Source organism: Bufo gargarizans, chromosome 10, assembly GCF_014858855.1.
Source record: "Bufo gargarizans isolate SCDJY-AF-19 chromosome 10, ASM1485885v1, whole genome shotgun sequence".
In the NCBI taxonomy this organism is placed as follows: Eukaryota; Metazoa; Chordata; class Amphibia; order Anura; family Bufonidae; genus Bufo; species Bufo gargarizans.
Window position 1 is genome coordinate 99,768,460 of NC_058089.1, and position 19,160 is coordinate 99,787,619.

General features: G+C 42.7%; 1 protein-coding gene across 6 annotated transcripts in view; it reads left to right on the forward strand.

Annotated features, from left to right (window-relative positions):
- NLRC5 (NLR family CARD domain containing 5) overlaps positions 1–19,160 on the forward strand; it is a 144,950-nt gene that overhangs the window by 36,547 nt on the left and 89,243 nt on the right. For 5 of the 6 annotated variants that reach the window (XM_044269918.1, XM_044269920.1, XM_044269923.1 and 2 more), the window contains 4 exons: positions 9,508–9,573; positions 11,750–11,833; positions 12,341–12,424; positions 15,946–16,035. In XM_044269918.1, coding sequence (XP_044125853.1) covers positions 9,508–9,573; positions 11,750–11,833; positions 12,341–12,424; positions 15,946–16,035 — 324 coding nt within the window. The remainder of the gene's footprint in view (positions 1–9,507; positions 9,574–11,749; positions 11,834–12,340; positions 12,425–15,945; positions 16,036–19,160) is intronic. The other variant, XM_044269922.1, reaches the window with a different exon arrangement.

The following is a 19,160-nucleotide window of genomic DNA, read 5'->3' on the forward strand; positions in this document are numbered from 1 at the left end:
GTTTAGTGGAAAAGGATAATTCTGCGCACTAATTATCCAGTTGTGTCCAGGTACCTTTAAGTTCCTCCCGGTGCTGGTGAAGTCCCTTTGCTAGACTCAGCTCTAATCTTCACTAGACTTGCTTTATATTCATACTTAGACTTACTGTCTTGTGCTGGGTTGCAGTAAACTCTTGGTTTATCCTCTCCAGGCTTCATCAGGGCCCAGAGGAAAGAAAGGTAGCTACATTTTGGACTGGGCCTTCTTTGTTCCTCCTTACACTTCCTTCTCCTCTCTCAACTTGAACTACTTCCTTCCACTTCCTCTTACTCCCCCACTCTCTCTTAAGTCAGCAAACCTCAAGCTATATATAGTATGTGGCGCCAGCACCACCTAGGGGCGAATAAATGTAGTGGCAAGGCCAGCCTGATATTGGGGAAATACAATACAAATTTAAGGGGACCACTTGTACACACAGTGGGAAGCTGCACGAGTACTTTGCGTTAGCGGTTAACAGAGCGCGACTGAGTCCGATTCTCACAGCGGGCGATACTCAAACTCTTGAGAAACAGTGAAGCGTGCTGAATTAGGACTATAAAATTGGTCACCTCGGCAGACATAAGACAGAAGGAATCTTTGTTTCTGGTCAACTTTATCTTTATATCTAGGCCGTTCAGTATTAACTTCGGCTGATGAAATATATTGGCGTAAAAGGGGCCCATTAATTCAACACTTCTAGAGCGAGTCGTATACTGAGCTTTCTTGACGAAACCGACATTACGACCGTTGAGAGCCTGGTCATCGTGATGCCCCGTGGTATCTTTATATAATAAGCCGGCTGTAAATTGGGCCGCTAAAGTTTGTGAATTATAATTTATTAGGGATTCTATATACGCTCTATACGTATAAAGGTTGTCGCTTCTTAAAATGAATGTGTCGCCGAGCATTATGTCCAATTGATTAAAAAGGCTGGCAACAGGGTAGTTAATAAGGGCGACGCGGGATCTGTCGGGTATGGGTGTGTTTACCCGGGCTAACGATTCTGCAAACGACGTGTAACAGAGTGTTATCTAGGTCGTAATAATGGTCACCGCTGCCCAAGATGAAGAACTCCAAAGGCGCGTTGTAGGCAATGGCCACTATTGGTTGTACCTCTACATACATTTTTTTTTCAATTCTTGTTTGCGTGGGCGGTATTTGAAAGATATCCAACTCCGATTTTGCGTACTAGGCAGATGAGTCATGTACAAAAGCCATAGCGCTTGATTAGAAGATGTCGCTCGGTGAGCGGCTTCTTTTTTTCTGGCGGCGAAGTCTCTTAGTCGGTTCTACTTTATTCATAAAAGTTGGCAAGATGACGGCGTCGCGACCGCGTTTTCTTTTCAGCGTTTTGTCTCCGAATTTGCACGACACCAGAGCCTTCCTGCCCTTGCGTAGGTCTATTTATTCGATCCATAACAGCGGTCGATGCCGTAGCGACATCTTTAGCGATATTCCTGGCAGATGTTTTTACATGCGGTTTTACAAGTTCCAAAACTTTCTTGAATGGGGGAACGACTCGCCGGAACAACCCATGAAATAAACCGGCGAGAACAGAACCGTGCATGAATTTCGAGCCGTGAAAGCCGCCCAAACCATGACCCGCTTGCGCTATATAATTATGTGTATACGCATCCGGGTTGCCGTATACTCTCTGGGACAACATTTTAACGCGTCGTCACAGCGCGAGGTCTAAAGTGTAATCACACAATAGTTTTCCCGTATTTAAATTTACCAGGTGTGGTAATGTGGACAGTTTGGGAAGGCATGTGTATCCCACCCAGATACCTCAGCTGGGTGAGATAACTAAAATCTGGAAAGCTGCAGTGGTCTCAGCAAAGTATAGTTTGCTGAGACAGTTTTGTATACATTTTCTTCAGGGCTGGATTTTACTTGGATTGGCAGATAGTTTGGTAGTGGGATCTGCAAGTCCATACCCTCCCGGCACAGGTATTCCCTTTCACCTGAGGTGATCACAGGTCAGGTATGCTCTAATCAAGGAGACATAAAACCAACCCTCTGTGTGTTAGTCACGGGGAAGGAAAGGCTGAGAGTGAGAGGGAAAGGCTGAGGAGGCCTGAGTTTGGGGGATCTAGCGATGCCTGCGGAGAGAGGGTCACACGGCCAGGGTCAGGCAGACTTCTGGGCCACAAGGTACTCATGTTGTTGTAGTCATAGCCTGGAGGCTGCTGGACTGTTTGGGCTGAGAAAGCAGCATCTGATCACATGTGTGAATTATGTTCTCTAGAGGTGAGTCAGGGAATGAATTATATATAAGGTAGTGCCTAGACGGGCAGGAGTTATTTTGGTTACTGTATTGTGCTAAAGTACTAAAAAATAAAGCATCGTTTGGACTTCAATCCGGTTGTCTGCGAGAAATCTGTGATTGAGACCCCCTGAGAGAGAGCAATCCCTTACACAGGTTTAGCTTAATGTCACGCCTTGCCCTGTGAATGTGTGGAGATCTGTCAGACTGGCTGCACATGTCTGACTTCTTGGTTTGTTTTGATTTGGATTTGAGCTGGATCCACCTTCCCTCAGGTGTACTGGGTTTCATCGTTAGGGAGGCTATTTATCCCTCCTTCCCTCAGTGGCCTGTGCGGGTTATAGTTCTTTTCTACTAGCACTTGATTTGTGGTGGATCGTCTGCTCCAGCTATTCTCAAGATAAGTCCTCTCTTTCCTTTCCCTTTGTGTGTGTTATCTAGGCCTCTAGGGAGACACTTTCTTCTTCCTGGTTAGAAGAAGCAGGTTGCCTCTTCCCTTTTCCCTGCTGCTTAGGGTTTGCCCAGAGTGTTCAGATTTAGGCACGAGGGCATGTGCATATCCACCCTAAGGGTATACACATGGGCACAGCAGTCTAGGGAAAGCTTTTAGGGATCGCTAGGAGGTGACCCTTTTCTCCCTAGCTTTTGGGCCTAGTCATTTGTTCTGTTGGTTTTCCCTGTGTTTGGTTGTTTCCCCGCTTACCCACCTGTCGTGACACTTTATCCATGAGTATCGATATTGTAATGGTATCAAACTGTTGTTTGCAGAGAGGTATATAGTCCGACCTGTTATACTTTTGCGCGACTATTTTGCCATTTTTGCCGCTTAGCTCCATAGTTTTTAAAAGCTGTATGTAACTATAGCTAACAAGTTGATGCTGAATTATATCGGTATAAACAAACATTGTATGAAATCCTGCTTTAATATCGGGGTGAATTTCTCTATTTATAGGTAAAGAATCATTCTCTTTTGTTAAAACTAAATCGACTTCCGGCGCCAGCATGGTGAGACGCAGCTAACCTCGGCTCCGTACAGTCAAGCCTCTGTGGATTATTTCTCCCCCACATACTGGACAAGTTTCGGGAATACCAATACCGCTAGCTTAACAGGAGTCTATAGATCGTTATATACTTAATATGGGGACAAGAAGTAAATTAAAAGGCCAAAGTAAAGCTCTGAAGTCCGCATCGCGGGAAAGCGAAGGAGAGGAGGAAAGCGCGCTCAAGTCTGTGCAACAGACAACAATGGAAGAAAAAGCAGCGCCAGATGAAACTGAGATCAGAGGAGACGACGCTGGCATTGACTAAGTAAAGCTGGCAATAGAAGTGGCTAATCGGATCCTACCTGATTTGCAAGAATCCCTGGCTAGTACGGTGGGACACACACTACAGTCCCTACAAGCAACTGCAGCAGAGCACGGGTCAAGGCTGGAGAACGCAGAGACACGTATACAAATGTTAGAAGAGTCGTGCTCCGACTTACGCATGCTGCTGGAGAAGGCAGAAAGGGAGACAACGTCCATAAAAATGAAGGTGGACGATCTGGAAAATCGCTCACGTAGGAGCAACCTACGAATACTGGGACTGAAAGAGTCTATCCCTTCACAAGATCTGATCGCAATATGCGAACGAGAAAACTAAATCAGTATTCGTTCTAAAATGTTCTAAAACTGACAAACCAGATTCGTTGTAGCACAAAACGATGTGCTCGCACCTACATTCTTGTTCGCGCAACCGCGCAAATACCACTGAAGACCCAATATATTGCCTACATTTTCACCAGGCGTGAACTTGTATAAGGGCGATTTCATTACATAAAAAATGGTTCTGTCAATATCGTCGTATCTTAGGCGCAATTGATCAGGCGCTATTTTTGTAGAATCAAGTTTGGTATTAATGTTTTTGATCAGTTCGTTCATATTAGGGTAATACCCCGATTTAACAAAAAAACTCTCTGATCGGATCATCGCTATGTGCGACGTAGAATACACCATCTCTGAGCCCAAAGGTTTCCCACATATGAGGGTACTGACTCTCTACTAACGCCGCTTCATAAGGTTCGCGAAGATGGACGGCTTTTGCTAATTTAGTGGTGTAATCGCTGATGGTATTTTCGGGGGAAAGTTTGGTGGAGGCATTGCAGGGTAGCATAATAATAAACGATCCATCTTCCATAGTTTACACGCTCACCAACTGCTTTTCCGGAGCCCAGGAGTTAAACTTTTCGGATTATCCAGTTTACAAAATATAGCGTTTTCCCCCTAAACTTCTTCTTTTTCACAATTTTTTCTATCTGGTAAACGCGTCGATTATCAAGGGGTACTTTTTGAACTTCTTCCGCATATAACGATCCTTCAATGAGCTCGTCGGACAGGTCTTTCTACTCATAAAGGGGTCTGAGGCCCCTAGTGTTTACAGTGTAAATTGTAAATATCTCGTCCGTATAGGTTTGTTCATAGCCCTTCGCGAACATTCCCTTATAGCACACAATTCTGACGTGGTCGCCTATTTTTATAAACGGTTTAGCTTTTTTAATAGTGCGTAATCACTGTCGATATTTTTCCAAATGGTTAAAGAGTTCTCTGTTGTCACATCAACAGGGTGACACTTTTTGGTTCTGTAACTTGTCAATGTATCTGTATGTGTTTTGATCTCTAAGATAACGCCACATTCTTGTTTTCAGCATTCTATTAAAACGCTCCAACAACGACGCTTTGACCGTATTCGAAGTTAAAAAATTATGTATTTTAAAGGCGTCACAAAGTTTTCCCATAGGCTTGTTTATAAACTCTCGACCCCCATCCATCTGAAATTTCCTGGGGGACCGCCCGCTTAACGTAAATATCTGTTCAAAAGTGGCGGCCACTGTCGCCTCGGATTTATTGGAAAGTCCAGTCACCCAAGCGTATTTCGAAAGAATATCAACGATCGTTTGCAAGTATTTTATACCATTATTTTCTTTAGAAAAAAATCTATCATCGACATAAGATCGACTTGCCATTGGTCGTCTATATCAGACTTTGTTTCTTTTAAATTATTTTTTAACCGGTTTGTGCAATGCGTAAGTATCCTCGTTGTTCAACCAATTTTTGACAGCGTCTTTTCTTATTCCAAATTTTCGTACTTCTCTGAATAAGGTTTCAATGCCGCCGTAAGAACCAACAGCTTTTGGCATGTAGTGCTGTTTTCTCAATATTTCGGCGTTTGCGGTCCTTTTAGCAATGTTTTTAAGTACCTGCTATCACCGGTGCGCCCTCACGGTTTATGCAATTTTAATTAATCAAGATAGTGTATTTATTGTAAAAAGAAAAACAGACTACATTTTTATTTAAAAAGTAATTTTATGTAAAACATTGAGATATTACATACAAATACATTTTTATATACAGTCAAAGTAAAATTTGCAACGTTAAACAAAAAGTCTGTAACAAAGTTATGTAAAAGAAATAAAAACATTATCAGGCACTACATACAAATACATTCAAAGTAAAAGTTACAACGTTAGCCAAGACGTCTGTAACAAAGGTGGCGTTCTCTTTTTAGGTAATAAAGAGCCTCACGTTAACACAGGGGTTGTTGTTCCGAACGGCTGCTGCCTAAAAGGGGTTACAAACCGCTTCAAAAGGTTCACCGCCGCCGCCCTCTTTTTAAATTATCGTAAAGTTCTCTCATTCTTGTATTACCGATCACAGTTGATGGCACGTTCAGTTCGGTGATGGTTTCCATGAAGAAGTTCCACCCGCGAGGCGTTTTAGCCTTAAGCAAACCCTGACTCTGCGTTACGGAGCGAATCAGGTCGATGATGTTGGATTCTGGTATAACTTGATCTTTGCAAATGAATTCACCCCTAGCGTTCCAGTACAGCTTGTTACCCGATCATCGCAGTTTGTTTAACAAAAGTTTAGGATTTTTTCCTATACCTCATATTAACATTGTCAAGTATCTCTTTAACATCCTCTCTGCTAAAAGAGTCATTTGTCAATCGTTGTTGATCGGGTTGCGGCTGTGTAATCAAAGTTAGGGTTGACATTTCTTTACCGGTCTGTGTGTTGAGCGTCACTGTAACACGTTAGTGTATCTCTTAATTTTTTCATCATCTGAAAGGTAATTTCTGTGTAGTATTTCGCTAATTTCGTCATCTAAACGCTGTATAGCGGTTTGACGTATGTCTGGTGTTTCTACAGATGTTTTTTTTTTTAGGCGGTCCAGCTCGTGTTTGGAAACCAGGAACATTTTCTCTGCATACTCCATTATGTGCCGCCGACTCTATTAGCTATCAAGCTAGTGTTTAAAGGTTTTGCAAAGCCGAGCAGCGATCCTATAAAACTGCCGCTCTGGTTCACAATGCGCTTCTTGTCTTTAATGGGGTGGCTTTTATCACTTAATTTCTTTATGGCCTTGCGCCATCTTTTCAATATATTTTTTTGTCGCTCTCTAAGAACTATCTTTTCTTTAAGGATGTTGAGAGCGATCTCGCCAATAGCGGATATCAAATCATTACTGGCGCTGCGTAATATTGATTTTTTTGATAGTCGGTTTTGTTTTGACCAACGCTTTTAAAAGATCCCAATTACGTCGGATCCTGTTCAACATCTCTACAGGAGCGGGACGCTACCAAGAATGACCATCGAGATGCAAAATATCACATAAACTGCCAGAAGATCTGTCGGGAACAACAAGGTTCTTAGTTCCTTGGGTGTGTCAGATCTTAAATCTACTAGTAAATAGCCGTGAGGCGCGTGTGTAGCATCTTCAAAAGCTTCTAAAAAGAAACGTGTTTTACCGGGGTACATTTGCCGAGCCAACGTAATAACGTAATTTATCACGTGGGTTCTTGAAAAGGACCATGTATTGTGGTAATGTGAACAGTGCTGGAAGGTGTGTTGTCCCACTTCAGGTACCTCAGATGGGTGAGACAGATAAAACCCAGAGAGTGGCAGTAGTCTCAGCAAAGCATAGTTTGCTGAGACATTTCTGTATACATTTTCTGGGCTGGATTTGACTTGGACTGGTGGCTGGGCTTGGTGGAGGGAGTTCCCAGTCCACACCCTTCCAGTACGGGTTTTCCTTTCCACCTGAGGTGATCGCAGGTGATGCCTGCTGTAATCAGGCTGGCATAAAGCGCCTCAGAGTAGGTCAGTCTGAGGAGGGAGAGCGAGACTGTTTTGTGAAGCAGAGGCTCTGTGTGTGTGGTCTCAGTCAGGAGGACTGAGGGGCCACAAGGCTTTGAATAGCCTGAGGTTTGGAAGACCTAGCGACACCTAGAGAACGAGGGTTTCACGCCCAGTGTCTGGAGGACTACTGGGACACACTCCCCCAAAAGGTACTGGAGTTGCCACAGCCTGGAGGCTGCAGTATTGATGTTGGCTGAGGAAAGCCGCATATAATGTCCATGTGTGAACTGTGCTCTATGAGTGAGGTAGGGACATATTTTGTTTAGGTAGTGCCTAGACAGGCAGGAGTTTATTTGTGTTTTAAGTGTTGGCGGTGCGGGAACCTCACCACACCTAGTGATGTATAACTGGACTATCCTTTATAAGAAGACTGTCAAAATAAATGCACAGTTTGGACATGAAAATCCGTTGTCTGGTGAAATATCTGTGAGTGTGACCCCCTGAAAAGAGATGATCCCTTACAGTATTTAGTGTTTAAATTTATGGTCCTTCTTTTCTTACCCTGACAAAAAATGTTTTGAACGAGATACATGATGCTCAAATTTCTGTGGTGCACGTATTTGGTGAAAGCATTTTGTATTTCAAGATTTTCGCAAGCGGCCTCCATAAGAACATCAACAACCACCAAATTTACCTTGTACTGCAGGAATAGGTCATCGTCTGTAAAATTTAGCGATATTCTCTCGATAAACCTAATATTTGTAAACAAACGGGTTAGCTCGTCGTACAATTTCTGCCAACATGCGTAAAACCATGTTTGTGCGTCATTAGCGTATCCGCTTGTATTAACAACCTTTTTACAAAAAAACTCTTGCCGAAATTTGAGGGTCCTGCTAAAATACAAGAAAACGGGTGTTGAAATTGCGCGGCCATGTTTAATAGCCAAAAGGTAACGTTGTAAAGTCTGTCGTCAGTTGTCTCTTTGTGTAGACGCACTTTTGCGTTTTACGTGACGGTCTTGTCTCTATGCCCCAACGCTTCCTATTTCTGAAAATGCCGTTTTGCTCTATACCCATTGTCTTGGGATCGGGATTGCGTGAGTAATCCAACGCAAGGTCTTTTAAGCTGTGAAAATTAACAAGTCGAGTGTTAGCGACATTGAGAGTTATACCCTTTACCTTTAATACGGTTTTTCCGTTGTTGAGTTTATAGCCGTACGTCTTTGGACCTGCAGATATTGTATGTGTCAGCGGGTATTTCACTAGTTAGTTCGCCGAGAAAATCGCCCAATGGCGGGTTCCAGTCGCCGTCTCGACTTCCAGTCGTGATAAAGACAACGTTCTTGCAATCTGTCTAGGAGTGTGTATAATTCGAGTCTGGCATAGGCGGTTGTAAAACAGGCTATAAAAATGTTGTGTTTTTGTTGAGTGTGTAGCGCTCTTTTACATACCGCCAATTGACTATGGCTGAAACATACAGTAGATAGTTAGGATAGAACCTTAATATAATTTTATTTTTAAAGATATTCGGACGTGATATTAGAAAGATAGATGCGCGCTAGAAAGATAGTTTAGGTTTTTATAAGAATAATAGAAGAGATTAATAGACTTTTAATAGTCTGATAAAGAGATTGATAGAGCCTTAATATCATTTTATTTTTAAAGATTCGTACTGATTAGAAACCTCAAGTAGGTTCACATCATCCATGTAGGATGGGGCCGTGCCAGCATACTACAGCTCAGCTGCCATTCACTTAAATGGCAGCTGAGCTGCAGTAAGGCAGCATGGCCACTATGCAGTGGACAGAGCCTTCTGCTTCTGGCTCCATCCACTGTTATGCTTCCAGCACCAGTGGCTGCTGCAAACGACTGATCTGGTATTGATGTTGAGAGGGTGATACCAGATTGATATCCTATCTTTTAAGGGTGAACACATCTGTTACCTCTCAAAAATTGCAGTTCTGAAGCTTTGGCACCTACTGACCCCCCGGGACTCACAGGAGACAGCATTAAAGCACCAATTGCACCATGATTTTGTCATGTTACAATGTGCAGTATCCAATAGCTCTGAGCTGATTTATAGCCACATTAACTGTACTTTGTCTTATAGAAAAGGACCATTACTAATCCATAATGAAAAGAGATCTGCATCATCTCAACTGCCAAAGTCCTTCAGGTGAATAGAGATCATCGCTATAGTTTTATGTCTTTTGTGCCTTCATAATGAGCAATTATTATTTGATTCAGTTGGTATCGGAACAAAAGTTGTTAGGCTGGAGCTACCCTAGACTTGTTGCAGCACTTTTAGTTGATTTTAGGCTGAGTTCACATTGGCGTTCATCCTTTCCTTTCTTCTGCTCCGTTATAGGAGAAGAAGAATGGAGAGGACGGATTTGGCACATAACTGAGCCGAACAGAGCCTACAGACCCCGTAAGCTATAATGGGGTCCATTAGGTTTCCGCTCAGAGCAAGATTTTTTAAGCAAGGACATAAGTCCTGCATGCAGGAAGAAATCTTCCTCTGAACGGAAACCTGACAGAAGAACGGTAAGGCTGAACGCTGATGTGAACTCAGCCTTAACTGTTGAGTGACAGCTGCGGTGCACAAGACTGCATACAAGTCAGTTCACTGCTTTGGACTTCAGCTGTCTCATTAAATAGTGCTACAAAAAGTCTAGGTGTAGCTCCAGCCTTTCCAGGATTTTACTACTGATGGCCTATGCTCATATATCTACTCGGCTGCGGTTCAACGCCCTCCCCGATCTGCTACTTCAGGGCAGCCACAGCACTGGAGCTCAGTCCCGTCGGAACTACAGCGCCTCATCCATTGTATAGTGGTCGCAGCTGGTAACTGCAGCTCTGCCCCCTATTCACTTCTATGAGGAAAGCAGGAGTGTAACTATAGGGGAAGCAGGGGAAGCGGCTGCTTTGGGGCCCTGACCCAGAAGGGGCCCATCCAGGAGGAGGAGGACTAAAGGATTTGGTCAGGACCCCCTCAAGATCATCTAAAGTAAAATCCTGGACAATCCCTTTAATGAAAATAGTTTTAGGGCCTTTTAAACATGCAGATTATCAAGTCAGTTTGTTGGGTGAGTTCATGTTTCATGCAGCACCAAAAAGCATTGTTTGTCCGCAGCACCTTTATGAGCAGCACATCTGCTGTTTACACAGGGTGCTGCCTGCCAAGTGATGCCTTTTTAATGCCGTATAAAAGATGCGTCATTTGACAAATGAGTGTTCGCTTGTTTGTCAGATAATCAGGAGCTTGCTTACGTAGCGCAATGATCAAGCAAACTAATGTCTGTATGAACGTCCATTCCGAATTATTGCCCTGTGTGAAAGGGCCTTTAAAGGAGACCTAAACCTTTAGGCTACAGCGACGCGTGTCGTGCGACAGCAAGGTGCCGAAAAGTTGCACGAAACAAAAATACACGTGACTTGCACTTGTCTGCAACTTGCTGTGGCGCCACTATTTTAGGTTAGGGCTACACTGCAACTTTTAGTAGCGCGACTGATGATTTTAACTATTGAACTACAGCTGCCCTTCAAATGAATGCATTCAGTTAAATACAATCTTATGGACTTGTCATTCAATAGTTAAAGGTGCTATCCTGGAAAAGATAATGATGACTTATCCTCAGGACAGGTTATCATTATCACATCAGCAGGGGTCTGAGTCCTTGGACCACTGTGCAGAGGTCTGGTTAGCGATGCAGGCTTCCAACAGCTTTCCAAGGACAGCGCCGTACATCGTATAGTGGCAGTGCTTGGCATTGCAGCTCAGCCCCATTGGCCTCAAATAAGCCATGTGACCGATGAACAGTGATGTCAATGGCCTAGGAAGAGGCTGTCGCACTCAAGCTCTCTTCTAACAGCTGATCAGCGGGTGTCGGACCCCCACAGATCTAAAACTAATGACTTATCCTGAGGATAAGTTATAAAAATCTTTTCCTGGATAACCCCTTTAAAATCACATTGCCCCACAAAAGGCCCTAGACTTACTGAAAGCAAGGAAGGTGCAGTGGCACTTCTCAGGGCGCTCTACAATTTCAGCTTAGATCGCTCTGCTCTGCTTCTCCAGCATGCGGAGTACCGATCCATAAAAAGCCTATAGGATCAGTATTCTTCACGCTGAAAAGCAGAGCGAGGCAATTCAAGCCGAAGGTGCAGAGTGCTCTGAGAAGCACCGCTGCACCAGCCATGCTTGCAGTAAAGGTTTAGGTCCCCTCCCCTTTAATTTCTAACTTCTCCAAATACTTCCTTTAATTCTCTAAATACATTATCATTTACCTGATATTCATCACAGCAAATAACAATTTGGTTTTTTAAAATCTGTACTTGTTATATTGCAGCCTGACAGGATACCACATTTCTACCCAGAAGTTACAGAGGCTCCTACTGACTCTGATCCAGTGTTCTCATCTCACACGGATAAAGTATGGTTTTCACTATGTGGTTTCATAGATGTAGACGTATAGGAGTGCACAGAAGGGTTTTTAACGCTGCAATATAGTGTTATATTGTAACATGATTGTAACACCTTACAAACCTTTACATGGGTTGCCAGATCTTAATTCCACAAGAACCCCTTTAACTAAGTAAGGGCAACATTAACTTTCTTTAATTGACCCAGCCATTTTTCCAAAACCTTGCAAAAAATCTCCAGAGCATGCCGAACGAGTCCCCATATTCATGAGCTCATGGTTCTCCCGCCCACCTGCTGCTGATTCATATGGAAAAAAACTGTCAATCAGAGGCAGGTGGGCGGGGAGAGCCGTGGGCTCATGAATATGGGAACTGATTGGCATGTGCTGGAGATGTTAGGATTTAAGAATGAAGGCAGCAGAAAACTGCTGACAGATTCCCTTTACGGGACACGTGTATGGATTGCTCTGTGTAAAAGGCCTTAAATGTAACTGTTTTCATTCACCTTTTTTCTGCAGTTTATCCAACAATGCACTGAACTATCAAATGATTGAGATCCTGCTGAACCACTTTCCTCAGCTTCCCCACATGTCAATGCTCAAGTAAGAAATCCACTATGTTTAGACTTTTACCTTCAACGTATAGTACCATCTAGAGCTTGGCCACTAAAGCCTCAGTGAAGATGTCTGTGATGCACCCGTATTCCATATGCATTCCTACTTGAAAAAAGGATTTTCCAGAGCACCTTCAACCAATAGTCAGTAATAACAACTGGCAAACACTAATGCCCTCCATGTTCTATTAGTGGTTTTCATGGAGCCATATTCTTCAATGGGCATCTTTGGTCCACAGCATGGACCAAAGTAGTGCATGTCTCACTACAGTAGATTTGTGTGCTGTCCATAGAGGATACAGATATCACATGCCCAAGATTAACTGACCTTGAGTCCTTAGAGCTGGACCATCACGTTTTATTACTAGTTTTTTAACCAGTTTTCATCTGGCCAAAAATGTTAAATGTTTTATGTAATATTGTGCCCTTTCATCTGAAGATGGAGAAAGCAGGAGATCAGAAAGCAGACAAGAAATGGTCTGACACATACAGATGTAACAAACGATAACTTGACGCTCATCACATTAAATACACAAATGCAGGAAACTTTAGTTTGAGATGTATAAGCGTTTTCCCAGTAAGAACCTGTCACGATGCTCTCTGTGCATGGTTCCAGGATGTGGGGACTGCCGAGACGCGCTCGCGTCATCAGCGCGCCCGACGTCACACGTTCCCGTGGTAACCACACTGGGGCTGAGTGCCGAGCTGATCACTCGGCGCTCGGCTGTATTGGAACTCAGGAGCGCCCTATTTAAACAGGCAATCTGCTGGCCACAGATTGCCTATTATTGAGGTCCTTCCTGTGATATTACTTGCCTGGTTTGTTGCTCCTGCTTGTCTTCTGATTACCCATCCATCTCATCCCTTGGTCTTGGCGTTTCCTCCTGGGTCTGACTTCGGCTTCTCCAGACGATCCTCCGCTTGCTCCTCTGGTACTGTGCTGCTCTCTTGGTTTCTGACTCGGCTTGTTTGACTACTCTGTTGCATGTATTGTCTGTCATCCCTGCACTTATCCTAGCTGAGGGCTTGTTGACCAGTTGTCCCTTGTCACTAGGACTTGTGAGGCAAGTAGGCAGGGACAGGGGTGCAAGTTGAGCTCAGTGGTCACTTCCCCATCCCCTGTGTGTATGACAGAACCTGTGGATAGGGAATATGTACCTGATTGCGGGGGATAGGGAGGGGGGCTGAACATTGGTAACCCCCATTGATCATGAGAACAGAGGTCCAGAATCTCCCATCTGAATGGAGCAGTGTACATACGTGACCATCGTTCCATTCACCTCTATAAGACTAATAGAGTTGAATACTATCTCTGTCGGTTCCATAGAAGTGAACGGAGCAGTACTCACACATGTGCACTGCTGCTTCATTCACATGGGGAATCAAGGACCTCTGTTTTGGAGATTGATGGAGGTCCCAGGAGTTGCCCCACTGTACAGTCGGTAAGTAGTAGTTTGGCAATATGAGAGCTGGGAAGGAATAGCCTGGGACATAGAAGAAATGGAATGGAGTAGTCTTCCACTGGTAGATACTACCTGAAGAAGGAGTAGTGTCAAAGTAGAGATGAGCAAACCGATTCAGAATTTATCCTCAATTTTTCAGACAGAGAGAGGCCAACCAACAAATGTAACAGTCCTCTGAGAAAGAGACATGCAATTCAGCCTTCCTTCCAAAAGAAAAAAGAAAGCTGTCTTTTGTCACCCAATGTAATGTAGCTATCCTAAGTCGATGCTCCATCTTTTAAACAGGTCTTCAAACATAATTTTGATGCTAACTAAGCCAGCATCTCATCTCCAGGTGTAAGGCCTTTGTCTGGATCCCGGGGGTACTATTTCTCCTTATGGACAGTGCCTAGTATGTTTAGTATGTGTGCGGAGTATTCCAGGCCAGGCAACACTTCTTTGACTTTCTGAGATAAAGTTTCTTCCCCAAAAAAAAAAAAGAAAGCTAAGCCTTTCTGATGCAATCAGATGTGAAAATATGATCATTTGTATAATTTCTTCCCAGAGAAGCCGAGCCTAGAATACTCCACACACATGCTACTACTAGGCACTCTCCATAAGGAAAAATAGTATCCTGTGAATCCTGACCAAGGCCTCTTACCTGCAGATGAGATGCTGGCTTACCCATTATCCAAGTTATGCTTGAAGGTCTATTTAAAAAAGTTGAGTACATTAACCTAGGATAGCTACATTACATCTGGTGGCATGAGACGGCTAGCTTTCTTTTTTTTTCTTTTGCAAGAAAAGCTGATTTGCGGATGTCTTTCCCAGGGTAATGTTATGTGTGTTGGCTAGCCTATTCTCTCTCTCTCTCCACTTCTCTTCTTTCAGTTCAGGTAGAATCAATTCTTACCTGAATAAAATGTCTTGGCAGATATGGACAAATTGGAACGAAATTAATTTGAACATATTTGCTCATCCTCATGTTGGAGATGGGAGATCAAAATGATCTGGTACATACATAGGATACAAAGGAGTTTCGGGATAGAAGGACCTACCACATGAGAGCTGGGGAAGACACAATGTAGGAGATAGAAGAGCTGAGAAGGAGTGGTCTAGCAAATAAGATGGTTGGGAAAAGCCCAATTTGTCATAAAGAATGGCTGACGGGTGGGTTATGATCAGTTTGGATCAGTATGGTGCATAGGAAAGTTAATAAGAAATAGTCTGGCCTATAGGTAGAGGTTATGTGGATCATATAAGAGCTGGTGACGGTGGACACGGTGGTACAGTACAGGTTGACCTAATGAGACAACATTATACATTACTAATCATCCATCAGAACACCGAAGAATTCTGCGGGGTTGTTTTATCATGGGTTAAATATTAAGAGCTAGTTCATGTGACGCTTCAAAGCAAACCTCACTTCCACGTAGACGACCTTCTGTTTTGCCAAACATATGACTACATTTTGGAATGCAGGTGGACAAATACGCAGAAGTGATTGAGACTCTATTCATGTCGGAGGTCTTGAATATGTGTGAAAAAGGGAGGCTACTTTCACATCTGCGTTTTTGCTGGATCCATCAGGGGATCAGCAAAAACGCATCCGGTCAATAATACAACCGTCTGCGTCCATTGTATTATCTCCAAAATGAACAAGACGGATCTGACACTAAAAACATTGTAAGTCAATGGGCGCCGGATCTGTTTTTTATTCGTATCCGAAAAAATGGATCGGGCATGAAACAAATGTATGCCAATGGTGTCGGATCAATTTTTTTCCATCTTGATCAGTATCCTATGATGCACACAAAAATGTTGCTTGCAGCGGTTTTGTCTCTGTCATGGGAACGCAACAAACCGGAACGGAATGCATTCTGGTGCGCTCTGTTCCGTTCATCTTAGTTTTGTCCCCATGGACAATGAATGGGGACAAAACTGAAGCGTTTTCCTCCAGTTTTGAGATCCTCTGGCGGATCTCAAAACCAGAAAGGAAAACGCAGATGTAAAAGTAGCCTAACTCCTGATTGAAAACAAGCTGATCATTTCTTCATTGTGCTCCCAGCATCAGTACGAGTGACCTCTCCCCAAGCTGTGTGGCATTACTGGCCGGATCGATCAACCTTTGTGACCGCATTACGGAAGTAGAAGTGAGGTAAGCAGTGACACTCTATGTTACAACTCTTCTTTGACTTTACAGCCAATACTGGAGCTATTGATGGGCTTCCCCAAAAATGGTGTGTTTTGTTTTCATTTTAAATATATTTATCAACAGAATATGCTATAAATGATTAGTCAATTGGGTCTATTTACTGAGATTTGATTAAACAAATGACTACTGCTTGGGAGAAGACAGGGCCTTTGTAGATAATTCAAATCTTTTACTTCTGGATCATTCAGACAACCGTATCCGTTTTTGCGGTCTGCAAATTGCAACAGAGATACCGTGCGTGTGCATTCCACATTTTGCAGAAGGGAACAGCCAGCCCTATGATAGAAATGCCTACTCTTGTCCACAAGTGCGGATAAGAATAGGACATGTTCTATCTTTTTTGTGGGGCCACAGAACAGAGGTATCTTTTGTGGCCCCATTGAATTCAAAGAATATAAAACTTTATTGTTCACAGTTTTTTGGTGCTGCAGTATTTGTAGAAGTAGGCCACCTTCACCGCAAAAAAATTCAGATATTTAGATCCACGCTGCCAATATCCCGAACTGGAAATCCAAAGCAGCTGGGAAGACCAAGTTCCTCCTCTCCAAACGAGCACACAGTCAATCTCTCTCTCCTGGTTTCTGTTGTTAAAAATAAAGTGATGGTTGACTTTCTTAAATTATTTTTTTTCTTAGAGTCCACTCCCTCACTTGCAGATTTTTTTTACACCCAATAAAAAAGTTATAATTTCTTTCTCTTCTTCCTTTTTCACCCCATCTTCACAATCTGAAAGACAATACTTGGCTTACATTTTAAACAAAGTTTACACAACTTTCTCTTTTGTTTTCTATTTTGAATGCTTTCAATTTAACATATGTGAGCCACAAACATTAGTCCTCATTACTATTCTTGATTCTGACTTGTCACACCCTATTCCTCTCCTCCTACTTGCATTTTCAAACCATGCAAGAAAAGGAATCTCCGGTGACATTATATTATAAAGTTTTCTATTGTCAGATCAGAAGCAACACGTTGAAACTATTGATGTCTCACACTGTAACACACTTGTCTAAAAAGAAAGAAGCAATTTTAAAAGTGCAATTGTTGCATGGTTTGGGAGGAAGGGGCAATGAATTCAGTTAAGAGTTAGTCTAAGAAGTGAGCATTTAACACTTTTTAATTAGTCCAGCTCCATTTTTACCCTACTCAACTCTTCCTGTAACTTATCTATTTCATATTTTACTGTATTTAATTCTTGTTTCAGTTTCTCTCTTTAATGTTTAATTACACGAAATGGTATCCACGTAGGTCTAGGGACCTTGTCTCTATCATATTGCCCCCATCTCTTTGCTATGATCCATAGAAACATTTCCTACTGGGGTCTACAGAAATCAACATTTTCTTTCCTGTTCTGCCCCTCAGCTCTGAATATTCTGGCTGCATCCACTGTAAAGCCTCCCTATCTGTTCTTCCTTTGCCACAAATGATCTGCTCTTAACAAAATATCATTTAAATCACTTGGATCCGGACTTACAGACAGAATTCCATCTCTAATCTCCTCATCCAAAGCTTCTAACAACATGACACTATGAACCAAGCCGCCATGTTCAAAACCAGGATCTCCACGAAGCACATATTCCATGACAGTAGCAATTCTTTTAGACAGCATATAGGGACACTCCTGCTTCATTTGATGAACTTTTCCCAACAAAGATATATTTGAAGCAACTTCGTACAATGCCTTCAGTAGTTCTGTAAGAATGTCTCCTATTTTTCTTGGTTGTCTACAGTTTTGCGTAACTCTAATCCACAATCCATTCCCTACCACTCTTTGTAACACCCAATCCATGTCATCCATATTCAAGTCATAACCCTCTATAACTCTGTGCAGATCACAAAACCATTTCAGGAACCTGTTGATATCATGCCGTAGGACCTGCCCAAATTCTTTCAAAATAACATCCATTTCTTTTGGCTTCAGCTGTTTTGTATTTAGCTGCACTTCACCCGAATTATCAGCATTTAATAAAGTTGTAGTGGTAGTAGGAGCTGCTGGAATAGTCTTAATATTATGTAGATCCCCCAAGGATTAATGGGATTAGGATTAACACTTTTTGATGTTACATTTTGATCTACATTATTCACAACGTACTTTTTAGCCAATTTGTCAAATGCAATATTAGTGGCACGCTTACATTCCACCAGCTCCTTCTCCACCCTCTGTATTTTTACTGACAATTCCTCATTATCATTAGATAAGTGCTCACAAAGTTTCCTTTCTCAATCAGAGCCTCCCCAGTTGTCTCAGCATGCAATCTCATTTCAGCCATTTTATCATCCCAATCCTTCGGGGCAGTTTCATATAGAAAGCATAGAAAAAGGACATCACCACTTACTGACGTATGTTAGTCCATCATTTGGCAGCGGTGCTCGCGGTGTCAGGCCCCAGCCCAAGGGACCCCTCAATTACTGAAAAATTTTGAAAAAAACGTAGCACTCCCAATCTACAATCAAATCATTAATTCAATAGCACCGAACAGAAGCAACGTTTCTACTCAAAAGTCTTTTCCATGCTACGGTTTTTTCAAACCTTTGCTGTTTAAGTTCCTCATCTCTTCGTGCCACAATCTCCATCAATTTCACACAACAGGACAATAGACCTTGCACTACCACTCCTTTTCTCTTTTTCTCTCTACATTTCTTAAATACTCAAATACTTCCCTATCAAGAAAAGATTTCTTCTTATCCCATGAATTTTTACATTCCTGTGGGATCTCATATGGTCCACCATGACTTATGTCATTAATGAGCCAATCATTAACAATACTTTCCCCACTAGCCATACGTGCTATAAATATAGTATACTCACTAGCCTTTCTGGCAACAGAGTCCTCCAATGTACACAATATTGTTGGGTTGTGATGTCCAAAACTTCTTTCTGGGTCATCTCTTGTTGAAACAGGCACAGACTCGTACGTCACCACCTGCACTTCTGGGTGACAAATCTTCACAGCTTCTTCTGGTCACTTGTCACGGCACCACAATGTTGTTAATAATTAAAATGATGGTGGTCTTCAGCAGAGGCGGCTCTAGACTTTGTGAGGCCTTAGGCGAAACTTAAACATGAG